The 19,679-nt window shown below is 35.8% G+C and overlaps 3 protein-coding genes across 5 annotated transcripts; 1 reads left to right on the top strand and 2 right to left on the bottom strand.

The window, feature by feature from the left end:
• Positions 1 to 2,093: 2,093 nt before the first annotated feature.
• On the bottom strand, positions 2,094 to 4,808 carry LOC110803845 (B3 domain-containing transcription factor VRN1-like). Its single transcript, XM_022009382.2, has 4 exons — positions 4,665 to 4,808; positions 3,195 to 3,780; positions 2,816 to 2,940; positions 2,094 to 2,484 (listed from the first exon to the last, which is right to left on the bottom strand). Exons 1-4 carry the CDS (start codon positions 4,770 to 4,772, stop codon positions 2,224 to 2,226), a joined length of 1,080 nt encoding a protein of 359 aa, XP_021865074.2. The 5' UTR covers positions 4,773 to 4,808; the 3' UTR covers positions 2,094 to 2,223.
• A 4,962-nt stretch (positions 4,809 to 9,770) lies between these two features.
• On the top strand, positions 9,771 to 14,328 carry LOC110803840 (WRKY transcription factor 1). Of its 2 annotated transcripts, XM_056837383.1 has the most exons (6): positions 9,771 to 9,938; positions 10,873 to 10,976; positions 11,179 to 11,700; positions 11,796 to 11,967; positions 12,072 to 12,227; positions 13,389 to 14,328. In XM_056837383.1, the coding sequence occupies exons 3-6, from the start codon at positions 11,301 to 11,303 to the stop codon at positions 13,972 to 13,974; spliced, it is 1,314 nt and encodes a 437-aa protein (XP_056693361.1). In that variant the 5' UTR covers positions 9,771 to 9,938; positions 10,873 to 10,976; positions 11,179 to 11,300; the 3' UTR covers positions 13,975 to 14,328. The 2 variants fall into 2 exon arrangements, with proteins under 2 accessions (XP_056693361.1, XP_021865070.1); XM_022009378.2 differs by lacking the exon at positions 10,873 to 10,976.
• A 639-nt stretch (positions 14,329 to 14,967) lies between these two features.
• Positions 14,968 to 18,629, bottom strand: LOC110803847 (scarecrow-like protein 21). 2 transcript variants are annotated; one of them, XM_022009385.2, is made up of 2 exons: positions 18,478 to 18,629; positions 14,968 to 16,992 (listed from the first exon to the last, which is right to left on the bottom strand). In XM_022009385.2, exon 2 carries the CDS (start codon positions 16,753 to 16,755, stop codon positions 15,148 to 15,150), a length of 1,608 nt encoding a protein of 535 aa, XP_021865077.1. In that variant the 5' UTR covers positions 16,756 to 16,992; positions 18,478 to 18,629; the 3' UTR covers positions 14,968 to 15,147. The 2 variants fall into 2 exon arrangements, with proteins under 2 accessions (XP_021865077.1, XP_056693359.1); XM_056837381.1 differs by lacking the exon at positions 18,478 to 18,629 and adding an exon at positions 18,091 to 18,411.
• Between the last annotated feature and the right edge of the window lie 1,050 nt (positions 18,630 to 19,679).

Below are 19,679 nucleotides of genomic sequence, written 5' to 3'. Positions count from 1 at the left end.
ATAGAACAAAATTCCATAGAGATAGGAGGGTGGAGAGAGACAAATGCAGATTTGTTGTTCTAGAAAATAGACAAAAATATGGGGTAGACTATGAGGAAACTTTTGCCCCAGTAGCCAAAATGGCCACTGTCAGATTATTGCTTGTTGTAGCTTCTTTAAAAGACTGGTTTGTTCATCAAGTGGATGTTAAAAATTCATTCTTGCATGGTGACTTCCAGGAAACTGTGTACATGAAGTTCTACTTTGGCAAGGGGGGCAGAATATCCATTCAAAGAGAGGGGGAGAAATCTCAACATTTGGGATATAACTCCAACAAAGTACACAAGCTTGTTAAATAACTATTTGGTCTGAAACAGGCTCCCAGATAATGGTTTTTCAAACTCAGTCAAGCTCTTAAAAGCTATCACTTCTCTCAATCCAAGTCTGACACCTCCTTGTTCACTAACCAAAGTGGAAAGTCCTTTAATGTGATCCTTGTGTATTTGGATGATCTTGTGTTGGCAGGAAATGATATGCAGGCCATCAATGACACCAGAGCTTTCCTATCTTCTATGTATTTCACATGAAGTATATGGTGAGCTTATATACTTCCTTGGCATTGAAGTAGATAGATCACAACAATGTATCTTTCTCTCTCAAAAAAAATATATATCCTTGATCTGCTTGAAGAATACAAGATGAATAACTGCAGACCCCTCAAGCTTCCCATGGACAGTCACTCCAAACTCACTGCTAATAGGTGATGTTCTTGATAATCCGAAAGGGTACCAAAAATTGGTAGGCAAACTCATCTACCTTACCTTAACAAGGTCTGATATTGTGTACACTGTCCATGTTCTGAGCAAGTTAATGCATAAACCAACTATTGTCCATATGCAAGCAGCTAAAAGAGTTCTAAGGTATCTTGCAAATAGCACAGATCAAGGCATTTTATTGGCAAGCAAGTCCTATGCTACAACATATTGTGACAAAGATTGGGCAGGATGTCCATCAACAAGAAGGTCCATATCTGGTTTCTACATCCTTCTAAGAGAGTCTCCTATCTCTTGGAAGTCAAAGAGACAAAATGTTGTACCAAGAAGCAGTTTAGAAGCCGAGTATAGGTCCATGGTCTTGACTGTGTGTGAAGTAATGTGGCTCAAGCAACTACTGAGAGATCTGGGAATCAAATAGCTTGATACAACCTTGATCAAGTGTGATAATCAAGCAGCTATTGACATTGCATCTAATCCAATTCATCATGAGAAGACCAAGCATGTTGACATTGATTGTCACTTCATAAGGGAACAAGCTACTGAAGGTCTGTTTAAGCTTGTCTATGTTCCATCCTCACAACAACTCTCAGATGTCTTCACAAAACTTTTGGCTACTCAACAACACAACCATCTTCTATCCAAGCTGAGAGTTCAGACTTGTCACTCTCAACTTGAGGGGGAGTATTGAAGTAAGGCCTATGAGCCATGAGAACGAAGCCCAATCCAGCTCCTAGTACTCCATGTAAATCAGTGCATGTGATCATGTACTAGATAGCCGTTTTTGCTATTTTTGTCAATTGTTTTTGTGGCAACATGTGACTGATCCTTGGTGTCGCATTGTGTGCTTTTCTAAGTTGATTCTCTAGGCATGCTAGCTGTCTTTTATTCATTGGTTTTGTGTAGTATTTAATGATGTATATTAAGCCTTGCTTAGCCTCTCTTTAGGACAAGCAGTAATGAATGAAATCTGGATTGGAGCACACTCTTTCTCTCTTCTTTCTTGTGTATGAAACTGCAATGTCTTCATGTAAAAACTCTTTGTAAAAATAAAAATTTAAGAACCACAAAAGTAGTTTCTAGTTCTTTGTTGACTAATATATTACACATATGACTAGTTTTTACGATTCAATCTAATCATTTGATTTCAAATCATAAAAGCAAAAACTAAAAACTGACATTACATGATACCGGACAATTAAGCCCTACATATTATGGTTCTCAACTTTTTTTCTTCTAAAAAATAGAAAAATGGAAGGGAAAAAAAAAAGATAGCGAAGGAGGCCAAAGCCTCATGAGAAAAGAAAAAAAAAATTATGATAATATTTTGATGTTAAGACTTTTAATACAGAATATATAAATAAATTAGTAAATTCTTGGTTTGGATGTGAATGTTACAAGAGTTGGAGTAATTGCATTATTTGTAAGTAAATCAGACGCCCTTAGTGCTTTTGTTAATATACTTTACATATTAGAGCGAGTTTGTAATAAAATCAGTGCGAAAAATGGAAACTTGATAAGTATAGGAGTGAGGGTGTATGAGCTCAAACATACATAAATCTCCGATCTTTAAATCATTGTCGTATACAAAGTTTTTCCATCCACCCAGCAGATTTGTTGTCTGTCTTCCATGATAAAATCTTACTCGATGCCTCTTCCCATTTGGCCCTTCCAATATTATCTCCTTTGAATTACTTGGAAAGTATTTTGAAGCATGTCTACATGGAATATGCTACACAAACCAACCCAAACAAAAAATAAAAAAAAAAATCATGAGATACTAATATATTATGCTTTTTAAAAAAAGGTGGACATCAATTACCGGAAATTTAACTTGTTTTATCGGTCATTTTGCGACAAAAAAATAAAGAATCTATAAGGTATTTTATCACACAAAAAAGAATGTAATGTATTTTATTTAACATTATTCTAGATGTGTATTTGAAAAAAAAGGTTGGTATATATCATATATGTCATAAAATTTATATTTTAAAACCTCTTATTTTTCAGAAATTTGGCTATATATATGCATGATGAGACTATGAGAGTACGTAACAACTTACCGGCTTTGTTTGGGCGCGAACATAAGTGGGATACATGATCAATTTGAAGTGAGGATTTAGAGATTTAATGCCATCAAGCTTTTTCTGCAGTTTCTTTCTCATATCAGGAGATATACTAGTACAACCTTCACATACAACGTAACAATCTATATTAATCAACAATACAATTAATAGCTTCATTATGTAATTCCTATTTTTCTTTTTAAGCCTTTCAAAATATTGTTCCTACTCTTAAATATTTTCCTTTAATTATATTATTATTATATTTTTTTTGTTACCAAAGTATTCTCTCTTAATTCTATATTATGAAACATATGACACTAATCTTTCATGTAACAAGACAACATAGTTGGTTTTACTTAACATAAAGATTGCATACCTTTGGGTTTGAAGCTTGAACATTGTACATGATCAGTAGAGCTTGAAAATTCCACATCGTTATTCCAAGAGGTTGAACAATCTATATCATCAGTAGAGCTTGAACATTGTACACAATCACTAGAATAAGATGTATTAAGAATATTAACATTATTGTTGAACTTTGGTGAGATTACTTCATCCATTATTTGGACGTCGTCGTCGTCGTCGTCATCGTCATCGTCATCGTCATCGTCATCCTCCTCAATATTTTCTTGTTTTACACAAGTCTTAATACCCTGTTCAGTATTAGTACTACTTCTGTTGGTATCACAGTTTTGAACAGGATAGTCTATCTCGGTAGCACTCTTGTCGAATATATGGACGTGGAATTGTGATGGTAAGCCCTCGTCTAACCTGAATAGCAAAAAATGTCCATAGTCTAAGCTGTACAACTCCATTAAAGCTTGCCAACCTTTCCCTAAGAACATGTTATTGTTTGATTTCTCTAATGTTATTTTCCATGGTTGTTCAGATTTTGGAACATTGATGAATATGTCATCAGATAAACGTCTTCCATATTTCTTCACAAACTTTTTCGGAATCATCTGTGGTAACAGGAGATAACAAAATTGTCATGTTTTGGATAAATCGCTATCGAAATAATCAAGTAAATTAAGGACCTGTTTGGCAAAGTTAGCGGTGAATAGTAGCGGGTAACCGTTAGCTGTCAAAGTAGCGGATAACTAACATACATGAGTGTTCGGTAAAATAGCAGTTGATATTGTGACGTAAAATAAAAACTGAAATATTATTTAAAACTTTACTATAAGTTTGTCAAACGCTACCCACTACCTTAAACGCTGCTAATTTAAGGTTTGACAATAGCTACTTAACCGCTACCTCTACCTCTACCTCTAACAGCTACTTAAACCGCTACCTGGCCAAACACTTACAAATTCTACAAGTAACGTATTGAATAAGTCAAAAAGCTACCCGCTACCGTCGAACACCCCCTAAAATACTATAGCTTTAAATAAAAAATAAAAATAATCAAACCGAGGTTTTATACTTTTATGTACTGATTAGTTCGATTTAACCCTATTTCCCATCTACCTCAATCCCCAAACTTCAATTCCCACGTACCAACATGCCTTTAGAAATTTTCTAATCCGTTCCATATTTTATTTCATGGGTACACAATATTACTCAAATTTCATAACTCCGTATTATTTTATTTCATAGGCAAAGTTAAGAAAAATAATCAATCTCAAGTTAACCTCTACATACTCGTATTGATAAAGGCCGGCAGTAATTTGTTCTTTTTGGTTCGATTTTAATTGAATAATACAGGGTACTAATCTCTATCGACCGAAAATAATATAATAAAAAAACAAAACTCAAGAACAAATATTAGGAAAAAAGTGAAAGGAAATTACATTAATTAAAGTCATACGGTATCGACTACAAAAACAACATAAAAAGAACTTACAAGTTTAGATTTTTGAGCTTGGGGAGAAAGAATAATGGTGTAGAAATAGGGCTTGCAATTCTCTGCATCATTACTTTGTTTTTCCGCTTGATTTTTGTTAATCGTCATTAGCTCACTAATTCTGATGTTTTCAACTACGACTATTTTGTTGTCTTTAAATTGGGTACTTATAGGAATCTTGATCTTGAGCTCCTTTTGGGTTTTTCGTTTTTTGCTACAACTTATACAAGCTCGTAGGTCGGTCGCGATTTTGGGCCTTTTAGCAACTCTTCGGTGGGCCTTTACCTATTGACCTTTTAAATCGTCTTGAATTCTTGATAATTATTAATACTTCTATATAGATAGGTATGCACCCATCTATATATACATATGTAATGAAATGACTGTGTTTCATTAATAAGAAATCACGCGCCTATATCACATACCTATTTTCTCTCTCCTCTAACCTCTAACCTCCACCCATTTTCTCTCACCATTTTCTCTCTCATCAAAACCTCTCACTCTCTTTCCTCCATTGATGCGCCGCCGTCGATATGATGTGCTCACTCTTTCCTTCCGCCGCTAACACCTATTCCGATTTTCTTCCACCGCTGCCGACGATATGCTGTCGAAAAATACTGTACTTCTTCGCCGATCTATTAGTGTTCTTCGTCGCGACGCTTGAGAGGCTTCCTACCTACGACGATCTATTGTCCAAATCGAGCGGAGATTGCTGATGATTGCACCGTCTTTCGGCAGAGAGGCAGGGCTTCAAACCGTAGATCCAAGACTTTTTCTCGTTCTCGCATTGCCATTGAAGGTAACTAATACTTTTAAGTTTTAACCATCTCCTCCTTTTTCTTTCCCACAATTTATGCGTTTTTATGCATAAATTGTGGGAAAGAATTAATAATTAATAATTAATAATTAATAATTAATAATTAATAATTAATAATTAATAATTAATAATTAATAATTAATAATTAATAATTAATAATTAATAATTAATAATTAATAATTAATAATTAATAATTAATAATTAATAATTAATAATTAATAATTAATAATTAATAATTAATAGTTAATAATTAATAATGTTAAATACTTAATAATTTATATTTTTAACTGGTATAAATTAATTTATACTCCCTCCATTCCTTTTTGTTCTTCCCATTTCCTTTTTTAGCATTTCTTTTTGTTCTTCCCCTACTGAATCTTTACTATTTTTGGCCATAGTTTTTTTACCAATTTACCCTAAGATTCCCCACAATTTACCAAAAAACCCTAAGATTCTACCCCTTTTCCACCCTCTTTTTCCCCACCACCCTTATTTAATTAATTTCCCATCCCCCATAACCCCGCCCCACTACCCGTAGCTTCCACTCTCTCTCATTCACTTCACCCCCCTCACCTCTCTGATTTCTCTCTCTCTTCATTTCCTTACTCTGTTTCTCTCCTCCTCTCATTTTCACTCTCTCTCCTCCAAAACATCTCTCTGTTCTTCAGAGATCTGGAATTGAGATCGCCGCCACCACTACAACCAAACCTCCGCCGCCGCCGCCCTCCATTGAAGTTGTAAAATACGAAAAAATGGCTTTAGATGGTGAAATTCGACCATAAAAACTCTAGATCTAGAGTTTTCATGGTCGAATTTGACCTCTAAATCCTTAAAATCGTGAGTGATAGGAAGGATCAAGTGGGTCTTTATTTATTTTTGTGTATTTTATTTTTCGAATTTTCTGGGCAAATTTTTTTGTCGATTTTTCTGGTTGAATTTGGTCGAATTTCTCGGGTGATTTTCGTCGAATTTTTGGTTTAATTTTGGTCGATTTTTTGGCTGAGTTTTTGGGTTGAATTTGGTCAATTTTTGGGTTAAATTTGGTCGAATTTGTGGTTGATTTTGGGTTGAATGTGTTCGTATTTATGGGTTGAATTTGTTCATATTTCTGGGTTGAAGTTTGCTCGATTTTTGGTTGAATTTGTTCGAGTTTCTGGGTTGAATTTGTTAGATTTTGGGTTGAATTTGTTGTTCGATTTTCTGGGTTGAATTTGCTCGATTTTCATGGTTGAATTTGGGTGTTTTTTTTGTTGAATTTGCTCGATTTTTTGTCGAATTTCTGGGTTAATTGCTGTCAATTTTTTGGGTTTTTTTGGTTGGATTTTCTTGATTTGTTTGTTGATGTTTCTGGTGCGAATTTTCTGTTTCGATTTTTCTGGTTCGAATTTTTGTTATTTTTCTGGTTCGAATTTTTTTTCCGAATTTGGTCAAATCTTCTAGTTCGAATTTTTTTATTTTTGTTATTTTCGTGGTTCGAATTTTTTTATGTTTTGATTTTTTTCCAAATCTTTTAGTTGATTTTTTCTGGTTCGAATTTTTTATTTTTCTGGTTCGAAGTTTCTGGGTTGATTTTTTTCTGGTTCGAATTTGGTCAAAATATCTCCCATATATCTTATTTTTTTAATATTTTCTCTCACTTAACTTTATTTTTAAATATATAAACTCTTATCCCCAATCATTATTCTTACACTCAATCATTACTCATATCCCAATACAAACCAAGATTCAGTTTTCTTAAACCACACCCAACATTCTTTAGGGGAATAACAAAAGGGAATGGAGGGAGTAAATGGTAACAATAATACTCCCTCCGTCCCGGAATACTCGACCCGGTTTGACCGGCACAGAGTTTAAGGGATTTGAATTGACTTATTTAATTTAATAGGTGGTAGTTGATAGTAGGGTATTATTTTAATGTAGTCAGTGGGAAATGTGTAAAGGGGTGGGGTTGGGGGAGAGCAGGAGTTGAATTTTTAATTATTTTTTGTATGGAGTAGGGGGTAGGTGGGTTAATAGGGGTGGAGTGAGAAATAATATAATATTGTTAGAATATTTCCATTTTTAGAAACAGGTTAAGTATTAAGGGACGGCCCGATAAGGAAAACAGGTCAAGTATTCCGGGACAGAGGGAGTACTTAATTAATAATTTTATTTTTATTAATAATTTATGTACTCTATATTAGTTATTACGTACTACTCCGTACATAAATTTTAATAAAAAATGAAAAAAACCATAAAATGTCTTTAAATGTAATTTTACATAGTTACAGACAACAACCAACAACTGATTTTACCAAACATGTTTTTAAATAATCAATAGTCAAACAGCCAACAAAAGCAACCTGCAGCTTAAACAGCCAGTCAAACCAGCCAAGTAAAACAGCCGACAACCAACAACCAACAGTCAATTGCCAAACAGGGCCTTTATGTTTATCTAAGAATAACACAACCTTTTGGACTTATATTCTTTTAAATGCTCCCCTCATAAATGACTTGCTACAATAGGTAATATGAATATCAAACTCACAAATTAAACATTTTTTCTTTATATAACTAGTTTTTGGGCCCGAGCGATGCCCCGGGTTACTACATTAATGACATTCACATTTACTTATATATTTTTTTTTTGCAATGATAACATGAACATATGTAATAGCTCAATGGTAAAGGCTTTATCCTTTCAACTCAAGGTCCAGGGTTCAAACCTTATGCAAACCATGTTTGATAATTTTTTGAATGTATATATGAAGATTACATGGAGCAAACCACCCATAAGAAGAGCGTCACGTGTTACATAAACTTTCTTTTAAACACCTTTTAATATATAGTATAGATGGATTAAGAAGAAGATTAACAATTATTATAGCATATTACCTATTTTAGCAAATTATTACGGAGGGGAGCCTTTTAAAAAAAGATAGGTCTAAAATATTACGGAGTATGTTATTCTTAGATAAACATAAAATCAGACGTTTTGTAAGCAAATCACTTAAATGTTGTATTTTTACCAATTGAGATTGGCATGAGTGGTTAAGGGTCTCTTGCTCCTTAACCAAGGTTTCGGGTTCGAGCCTTGGGAATGAAAAAAATCTCAAATGGGAGAGATGCTGCCCATCGAGCCATCGAGATACCCATGCAAACTCACGCGCAAGATTAGTCTACTATCCGAAGACGGTGTGTTTATCCCTAGTCTTAAGATGAGTCTCAAGATGAGTCTTAAGCTTAAGTCTTGGGATAATGTGGTAAAAGACTACCCCGAGTCTTGAAGTGAGTTTGAAAATCCAAGACTCACTCAAGACTCACTTAAGACTCCACTTTTTTCTCCCTCCAATCAAATCATTCCACATCATCAAACTTAATTTATTTTATTTCACCAAAAAAAAAGTTAATTATATTTTTAATTCATTTTTCTGCAACTTTAAACGGTTATGCAAACCGGGAACAATACTTTGCAAATCATATCCGAATTCGTAATCGTACTCAATGTCATCAACTTCAACATGACTTGATGGAACACATTTGGTCACGTTTTGGAGGAGCGGCTAACTAAATTATTGATAATTTATGTATTATTTTGTTTCATTTGCCTTTAAATTTATGTTCTAAATCTTTTTAATTTAATATGTTGTATTATTGTTTCTAATTAGTACGGAATATATGTCAATTTCGAAATTAACATTTTCTATTTTATTTTTTCATTTTTTTCACGAATTATAAATTACTTTGTTTGTATATAAGAAAACATAATTTCAATATTATTTGGAAAATGTACCCAAAAAATATACATAAAATATTGTTTTAGGAGTTAGGTGAGTCTGAGGTGAGTCTGGGGATAATGTGTAAAAATAGGGTGAGTTTTGTGTGAGTCTAGATACTGATGTGGCAGAGTCTGAAGATTGAAGGTGAGTCTGGGGATAAACTCACCCTAAGAACTCCTCGTAATAGAAGCAAAAGAAACTTAAAGGTTGTATTTTTAAAATTAATTTTTCTTTAGAATTATTATTATTTATTTATTTTTTTAAAAAAAGTAAAAAAGTAAAGGGTAATGCACTAACAACCACTAAGGTCAGGTCAGCCGTCAGTTGCTGACACACTCAAAAGCAAAGCTAAAATGGTGGGCTTTTTTCTCTCTCCTCCAATCCAACGGCTCTGCTTACTCCTATAACTTGACAACCCATAATCAAACGGCAAACAAACCTGACATCTGTCACCAATCCCAATTATGTAAAACACAGAAAAAAAATGGAATCCACCTGACTGTAAAAATAAAATTAAAAATTAAAACAAGAAATTTCTCTCTCCTCTGATCATCACACTTCTCTCGAGGGTTTTGCCTCTGCTTTGACCCTCTCTTCTTCTTCTTTCCCCAAAAAAAACCCAGAATTTTTCTTCGATTTTCTCTCCAAAACTTTAAATTATTAATTAATTCGTCATCAGCTTAATCCTCTAATTATTGGGTAAGTTTTAATTTTACTATTTTTTGTGTGTTTAATTAGCTAATTGCTGTTGGAATTTGTGCTTAATTTTATTTTTCTTTCTATTTTTAGTAATTTTTTTGGTTGTTTCGATGAAATTGGGTTTATGTGGGGAAAGGGGATAAAGGGTTTATTTTTATAGAAATAATTGTGTACTTTGTGTGATTGGGAATCCCAATTATATTTTGGTAATTATAGTTTAATGTATTTTGGAGGGCAAATGTCAGATGTAGTGATTGTTATTTTTATGATTAAATGTTAAAATTTTAGTCTAATTTGTAAAATTCAGTTTATAACTGTGAGAGATTTGCCCCTTTTCCCTCATTTTGCTATAAAAAAAGATGTTCTTTAATTATGCCTCAATTGGAGGAAATTGGCTTTGATAATTAAATGATGGGTTTTGGGTTCCTTCAAAAAAAATGATGGGCTTTGTGTATGGGATTTCTCCAGATTGGAGAAAATTGGGAAGGAAAGAAAGAGAAAATAGCGGAAACTGGGTACCCTCTTTGTTTGACTTTTGGTATGATCTTTTTGAATTGGTACGATGTTAGAAACGACGATAACTTAGTCAGTTCTCGCTTTGTTTGGGGTTTTAGAGGTCCAGATGTGTGCTACCTTACGACAAACTTCATAAAAGGTTGTTTCGGCGGGTGATATTTTGAGGTGGTTGAGGGTGTAGAAAGCTTTGAATTACATGTTTGCTACTATGATGGTAAGAGGGGCATGTGAGGTGGCAAATTTCGAGAGAGATTGAAGTTTTGCACTCTTCAAATGGCTTGTTGAACTGAGGATTGTAGACAAGGTTTAAGTGAAAAAAAAATCAAGTGCTTTGATTACATAAACCTATTTTTGGGGGATGATTGTAAAACTGTCTGCTAAATGTCAGAAAAATTATAAGATATGTGCACTTTACTAGGTTTCACCGGGTATCGAAGGGATGTTAGAACCACTTAACTTATACTCCGTACTGGGTGGATGACACATGAATCTTACAGAATATTTGATGGGCTGGCTAAATCGGTATGTTGAACTAATACTTTGGTTTATGGCTTTGTTTTTGAAATATTTGCACTGTTGCACGACACTAACAATTGATGAAAATTGGGAGCTTCTTTGAGAATTCTATTTATTTATTTACTTTAATTTCAGAATTATGTTTTAGAATAGAATTCTTGAGCTTCTGAACTATAATCTGAACTTCCTGATTGTAAAAATGGTGCAGCTTGTAACTTGTAAGCGTCTTAGGAGAAAACTGTCTCAAAGTGGTCAATTTAGTGGTTGACAGGAGAATGAATCCTTAGTTCTGAATACCTTTGCTGCCACTGCTTCTATAATATTCTCGCAATGGGTACACAAGAGGAAAATGCAGTGATTGTAACTCCTAAAGATGCTTTGGAGCAGAGACTGAGCCCTGATTCTACAATTCATGCTTCCAGTATTGATCGAGAAGGAAATGCATCTATTGTTCCTGAGAAACCGTCGGAAGATGGATATAACTGGAGAAAATATGGGCAGAAAAATGTCAAAGGAAATGAATATATAAGAAGCTATTACAAATGTTCACATCCAAACTGCCAGGTGAAGAAACAAGTGGAGCGATCCCTGGATGGGCGGATCACAGATATCACTTACTTGGGAAAGCATGATCACGCTAAACCTCATTCTGATCCTCTGGCGACTGTTCCCTCTCTTCTGTCTGTTAAATTACAGATACCAGATTGTCCTCAGCCACCTGTTGATGAAGGTAAACAGAAAATTGTTACTTCTTTGATTTTTAAGTTTGAGATTTTATCACATTTTTATTTATTTATTTACGTCTTTGTTTTTTTCAACCTGAAGACAAACCATCAGATGCGCACGCCCTTACAATAGTTACAACTGATCATGTTAAGAAAATGGAGGTCTGTCGGTATGCAATAGTTAAGATGGCTGATGATTCTACACCTGTCTCTCTCACACCATCAAGTCAAGCAAGGGATGATCATAGTGAAAACTTTACTTTGAAGAGACGGTATGTTGGAGCATCAATCCCATCTGTATGCTTGCTTTTGTTGATGATATTTTGTAATGTCTTACTTGTTACCATTATTCTATGAAAATCATGAACCAAAACAGGAAGAGAGGCACTGATGGCGTTGATAGCTCAACAGAGAAAACCAACCATGAATCACGAATTATCGTCCATACAGTTAGTGAAGTTGATATCGTCAATGATGGGTACAGATGGCGCAAGTATGGACAGAAAATGGTCAAAGGAAACCCAAACCCAAGGTATGCAGTGTGTTCTCCCAGCAGCTATAGTTTCCCTGTTAGTAGCAGGATGAACACAAACTTGAGCAATCTAAAACTTCTGTTTTCACCTGAACCAGTTCCTACATCCTCTTGATTATTGTTATTGTAGTAATTTGTTTCTTAGATTTAACTTCCGTTAAGCTTGTGAAATGAAAAACTAATTAAATGATGACCATTTATGCCAATAAATAAGTAGGATATGTGTTACAATGATATGAAGTCTGTCGCATCATATGACTGTTTAGAATCACAGCCATGTAGGTCCGAATGTTCTCATTGGCTTTGTTACGCAAATATTCCCTTCTTTTCTTATGCTATTACTCATTTAAAAGGAGATTAACACCAAGTGACTGGTGAGGATATGGTGAAAGGAAAAGTTGCTCACAGTTTCTTTTTCAATAGCTGGCTTCTGATTTTGTCTCTTTAAGTTTGTTATCCTGAATATGTCTGGAGAAACTGGCAAGACAACTCTTTACCAGAAATGACATCATATTGATGTGAACATTACACCCAAATTTGTCTTTTATATTTCATAAGAAAATCTATCAGCATCCAACTTTGATAAGCTAGCGTGTTTGGTTCTTCTGTTGTTTTCTCATTTTCTGTGTCAGTTCTCTAGAATTCTGTTTCAATTGGGAAAATCATGTGTTACCTTGGATCCTTATTTTCTTTATTTATAATTTACATGCTTAATCTTACCCTTTTCTGTTGTCCATATACTCTTTTTATTTTCCTAATCTTACTCAGTTTCGAAGCTTCAAAAAGCTTCTCGATCTGCTTATGATACTTTGGTTTCTCCTGACAGTAGATGTGCATAGCCATATCTAATTTCCCTTTAGTTCACTATCAGTCTTTTACAAATTTTGCCGAACTTTCCTCCCTAGTATTTTCTTGTCCTGCTTTGGATGAATTACAGTGTTTCTCGTGTGCTTCATTTGTCTTTAATCTGATGTGAAAAAAATTGTTTGGTCTTTAGTATTGCGCTCTTAGCTAAGGGTTAAAGATTTAAAATTACCAACTCATAAAGTAGTATTTCTTTTGTAATTAGCGTTCTTTAATTTTTGTGCGGTCTTATCTCAAACATTTTTGTAGTGCCTTGGAATGAATCTGGTTTACATTTTCTGGACTGTTATTATGCAGGAGTTATTACCGGTGTTCGACAACGGGCTGCCCAGTTAAGAAACACGTTGAAAGGGCATCCCATGATCTTAAAGTAGTTATCACTACGTACGAGGGTGAACATGATCATAGTATGCCTCCGATAAGGACTATTGTTCCCCAGACTGCTGCAGGTTCTGCAGGCGGAACAGAGTCAAATGGCATGAGTAAATCCAAGTCAGAAGAAAGTGATGCAGCTCAAGATGGTGCAATAATAGGTAAACCTGAAAAAGGTGATTCTACAACTAAAGAAGAAGAAAGCAAGTCAGCAATTGTTGCGAGGACTGAGAATCCTCTTACCAAAGCAGAGAGAACTGATCATATTCCTCCAACTGCCAAGGAGGAAATTGGTCAGACTGCCAAACAAGAGAAAGTTTCAACAGTTAACGTTGTTTTGAAGCCGGAAGTTGTACCAACTAAGGAACAAAAACCTGGTGCAATTAGTGATATGAAGCCGGAAGTTGTATTGAGTGAGGGAAAAAGGGCAGATACAATTGTCGAAAGTTCTCGAGCTGAAGCAAAATCAAATGGACTACAAAGGCCAAATGCTGAAGCTGTCAACTGCTGAGTACATTGTTGTTGCTGGGTGAAGTCACAGTTGATGGAGGATTGTTGTAGACGATGGCAATTTATTGACATAGGAAATGCTACAAGTGGAGGGAGTACTATGGATGTGTTTTAAACATTGTAAATAAATCTAATTAGACAAAAATGGGGGCGACCGTAGCCCAATAGCCTGAGGAGAGTCTAATTTAATTATTGAGAATAAAAAAAAAGGTGACAGATTTCCCTTGAAAATGTCTGATAGTTGGAAATGGTATTTGATTGTATTTTAGTGTATTTTTCTGTATATGTACTCAGTTGGTGAATCTGTAATTTCCCTATAGTTTGATTATAGGAATGACCATGCTTTGGATTTCCAGATTAAGAGCCACTTCAATTTTGGAGTTGTTGTTAATTTATGAGCTGGATTTGATTTCATCACATAAGATAAACATTGTGTATTTGGTCTACTCACCCTCCGGCTCCAGTATTATTTCAAAAATGTCCTTTCCATATTCTTTCCAAATTGCCATTTAAAATATCCCTTAATACCGTTGTCCATTGAGAGCAACTCCAATGATTACAAAATAGACATGCTCACAAAAAAAATAAGCATGTGAGCAGATAGTCCACCTTTGGTACAACAATGACATAAGCAACTGTTAAAACCTTGTAGCTATTTTGGGCTACGTAGCTCAAAAAAAAATATAGCTCAACTAAATAAATTATTTAAATTAAATATTATAGGGAGTTACAAAGTATTGTAGCCCATCAATGTGATAATTTGTAGTTTTAATCAATTGTAGTTAGAAATTTGATGTGGCAAACTTAGCTACAACATCTTGTAGCTCACCATTGGAGTTGCTCTGAGCAATCCTCGCTCAGAGATGCACCTGTAATCCTGGGGCATGGCATAATGTTCTTGGAGTAGGCAATAATATTTCACAATTAAGGTGAGAATTCAAACTTCTCTTTCTATTGGTTTGGATATCTGAATCTGAGGCTGAACAGACTGATATTGAGATGGAAAATCTTTATTTTCCTGCTCTTTCATTCAAGCAAAAATAACATAAACGGGATTTGACACCTAAAAACAAAAGGGAGCTGCTGTTGCAACTTCAACAAAAATAAGGAAATGCAAAGACTAAAAGTTACAGCTCTTTTGATTTCTCAGCTTCAGAAATCAACAGGAAACTAACTAACTACATTGCCACGCACAAGAAGCAACCAAATCTCTATTCATCCATCCAAGATAAAGAGCCCCATCCCTCTCTTCTAACCTATAACTATCACAGTAGTTCTTTAGCAGTGTCTTTATTGTGCTATTTACCAAAACGCTCAAAGGGTACGGTTTAAACCCAGCCATTGTGAACCGCGATTTCCACTTTCCAAGTAGTTCATGGCGCTCCACTCTCTCAGCTCCTTCACAAGCTATCAAGTTAACCACATCCCTAGCTAAACAGTGTTGCTCAACATTGATCCTATCTCTATGAACCCGAGGCAGAGTCACATCCATCGACTCAAACATTGCCATATAGTAGTCCAATGTCTCAAGAAAGCGTGGCAAGAAAGCAGCTGTATTTGTGTTACACTCTTGCTCTACAAGTGTCACCACCTTCGGGTTCAACCCCTTAACCATCCTAAGTAATCGATCCCTGTGATTCTCGGTGCTTACACTTTCGTCAGGCATGTGATGTAGCATGAAAGCAAAATTCACTGCTAAGGCCTCACCACGTCGAATGCCAACATCTTTCAACTGAACCCGACAACCTGAGATATCAACGGCATGGAACTCAAATGGAACCTTGAATGCTTGAGCTAACCTTGAAAGTCTCTGGCCAACTATATTAAGCCCACCTCCACGGGCATATGCTGAATAAGAGTCGTCGATCCCAGTTATTCGGATGTGTGGGGCCCCACCAGGCCGAGCAGCAAATGCTTGAAGAAGGGTCACCCATTGGCTTCCTTGCCCAATTTGGAAATCAATTATGTGGACTCTCCTTTCATTTTTCATAGCTTCAGCAATGGCACCATTTGCGGACATGTAGCCAAACTTAATGTATGGGCATACCTCAAAAAGTATATGCAAGTAAGATAAAAGATCCGCACTTGCAGGCTCTTTGCTCTTCAATGCTTTGTAAATGGAACTACCTGAGGAGGCCTGCCTTGCCACAAGTCCTTCTAACATGTATGCACCCAATCTTTGAACTGGATCACCAGACACGGATACCATCTGTCTCAACTCATCCATCAACCATTGGGCCACCAACTCATCATTCTCAGCAACTGCTCTTGCACAAGCAGCAAGAACTTGTTTCACATCTTTGCGAGCGATTATCTCTATGACTTTACCCCAGCTGTCCATCTCCAGTGGGGTTACATGGGACCCACTCTCGATCATGTTGCAATAACCATCTATTAAATCACTAGTATCGGGTCCCAGCATCACGCTTTCCAACTCCCTTAGCTTGCACTTCAAGTCACCACAATCATCTGTAATACATGAGTTACTCATGGGTGAGTTATTGGCGTAATCAGGAGAGCAGTATTGATCAGGTTGGTAAGAACTGGAGTCGAGTAGTGATCCACTGGATGCAAAGGTAAGACTTGACGTGGAGCTGAGCTGAGCATAGCTGCTACTTCCAGAAGATGATTCCAGGGTGTTGTACTGTCCTGGGGAAACTACTTTCGAGGTTTCATTGCTGATGTTAGAATAACATAGTTGAGGATTCAAAGACTGACACTGGGGCATGATGAAATGTGTATCAATTTCCCTCTTTGGCTGATAATACAAACTGTTCGACATCGATCACGATCAACTTAATATGCTCCGCTTTCAAAAGAGTGCACTTCCTGTCCTTTGTGAACAAATTCTACCAAATATAGTTTCAGAAACTCAAAGGGTCCATTCAGCTGGTTGATTCGTCAAGGCATCTCTTGATACAAAAGATTTTCTATAAAAAAAAAAGCAATACTTGGTAATTATTAATGCTACCACCTTTTCCAGCTACCCAAACTCATTTGTACTGATGAAAGATATAATCTGCAGAAAAGGGAAATGTTCATTTTAATGATCTGTTCAGAAGGGAAAAACAATTTACATCATCTGCCACTATAAATAAATTCAACAGATTTCTATACATCTTTAACATAACATGAAGAAAGCAGGATAAAAACATGAAATAGAGAATGAGACTCATTTATCTGAACACCAATTAGTCAACTTGAACAAACAAACGCTCTAGAGTCTCGCCCCCATCCCCATCCCCATCCCCACCAACCCCCTTCCCGGCGGCCACCCTACATATATATGTTTTCTTTTTCAGTTGTCATTGTTCTATTTGTCGGACGACATCATTTGATCTAGACAAGAGGAACATGATTCCATGGCGTCAAACACTCCAACTACTTAGAAGCTTCTTACTAATATTCCATTGATGAAAATAAATTGAAATAAAAGCAGTAACTTGCAAGTAAATTATGTCTACAAAAGGTACTCATTCAAGGAAGACTAAAAAGCAAAGTATATAAAAAAAAAGTAACAAGTAGAAGTAGGAAAAAAGAGTCTACGGACTACGGTACCCAAGTCTATAGACCAAAATTATGCACAACCCTGTCAATTTGACTTAAAACCTCAAATCTCCTTCTCTTTCCATTGAAGTCAAGTTGATAAGGCTCCGTTTTATTCAACGTACTTTGTCTGAACTTATATATATTTGAACTGATTTGAATTTAACTGAACTTATTTTGTCTGAAATTAGTCGAACAAGACAGAGCCTAAATTTACATTATACCCAAATTTGGCTTTGAAGAGGACCTGGTCCTTTTAGTATTAAGGCCTCTATCGTTGCTATTGGTCAAGACCGGGCAGAGATTTTATAATTTCTTTTCAGTTCCCTTTTTCTATAAAGGAATCAACGACTTTAAGAACCTACAAAATTTGCCATTTCTAATTCAAAAAGTGGAAATTCTAAAATAATTGAAGTAATTGGGAAATCAAATTAGCATATCTACTTCAGTTTTTTGGGGTTTAACATAAAAGGTACTAAGTTGTTGTCAATGTACTTAAAAAAAAAAAAGAAAAAAAAAAAAGAGGTCATCTCAGGATCTAAGCTGGGTGGAGATGATTTTGTGAACTTACAAAACAATTGCTGAAGGAGAGAATTCAGGAAATGAATACTATCCCAAGTTCTAACAGCAACCCACATAGCGGTTTAACCCGTTTGCGTTTGTGTGAGAGATTGATCAATATCGGATATCAACATCGACTTCCTAGAGTAGTTGTAAGATAAGAAAGAAGAGTTTTTGTACTCCGTAGTTAAACTGAAAATAGACTTCAATTTTTGTAGAAAAACAGTCAGTTGTACAACAATTAATACAAGTACTATAGCAGTTAGTATAACATAACAAAACATGAGCTCAAAGAAGCAAGAAAATTATTGGAAACTGGAAAGTAGCCCAGAATTTGGAGGACAATAATTGATAAAAGTGGTATCAAATTGTTCAAATTGATGTTGCTTAGACATACCTTGCTAACTTGCTTAGTTGAGGAGAGGAATCTGTTGTATTTTAAGAGAGAGAGAGAGTTAGAGAAACAGAGGAAAGGGGTGAGATGGGGGACATCAATTGTAGAGTGGTATGAGTAAGAATAGCACCTCTGTGGATTATAATATTGCCTACTAACCTTAAGGCCCATCGTTTTCTACATAAACTACCCAAATGCCACTCTTAACTCTTAAGAGGTGTTTGGTTCGCGAATTCTTGGTATGAGGTATGTGTTTAGAATGTTCTAAACCCATAACCATGTGTTAGGTTGACAATTTTAAGAGTTTTAAACTCATACATCAAACCCCCAAAGTATGGGGGGTTTAGAAACCTAGGGGGAGGTGCGTATGACTCATACCTTTACTCTAGGTATCAAACAAAAGGAAAAAATTTATTTCCAAATTGAACCAAACACATGATATTAATAATCAAGTTCCAAATCCATACCACCTTAATATCATTTCTGATTTCAACTCCATACCAGTTTGCGGACCAAACACCCTCTTAAAGTCTTCGCTTCGTATTAAGGGAACTTAAAAATGCATAACTGTGATTTTCAGGACAAGCTAAAGCGACACGAAGTATGATGTCCTGCTAATTCGAAAGAGAGAATGATCACACCGATGTGGATTGAGTGCAACCTTGCGATATCCTAATCATCCCCCTTCATCACTATCATCAAAGGCTCTCACAAAAAATGAGAAGTATGAGTGGAAAGCTCCCACCAAGTCGAGTCCTTGGTCTTGAAGAGTGCATGACATTTATGCATGGGTGAAGAGTAGAAGAGAGGTGAAGTAGCTAGGGGCATGGTCCTTGCATAGACCGTGCAACCCTTGCATCGCCATGAGCATCCACCATGGATAGAACATGTGCACGAACCGTGCACGATACGACGTGGGTCGTGCAACATCTGATGCATGACCCGCTGCACGGATAGTGCACATTTGGCACAGACCGTGCATCATCTGCTATGCCACCTTACATGATTACTTCGCACGACCCCGTTGCACGGGTCGTGCAACTCAGTTGAGCATCGTGCGACGCATGACGACTACCCTAATTCTTGGGCACATGTCCCCCCTTAATATAAATAGAATGTTAGCCTAAATCCCACATGTGTGGAATGTGTAGTAGTGTTTTCTCTGATTTTTTTCTCTTAGGTTGCACACTCTCACTATTTTATTG

Source organism: Spinacia oleracea, chromosome 2 (assembly GCF_020520425.1).
Source record: "Spinacia oleracea cultivar Varoflay chromosome 2, BTI_SOV_V1, whole genome shotgun sequence".
Classification (NCBI taxonomy): domain Eukaryota; kingdom Viridiplantae; phylum Streptophyta; class Magnoliopsida; order Caryophyllales; family Amaranthaceae; genus Spinacia; species Spinacia oleracea.
This window is presented reverse-complemented; position numbering and strand designations above follow the sequence as displayed.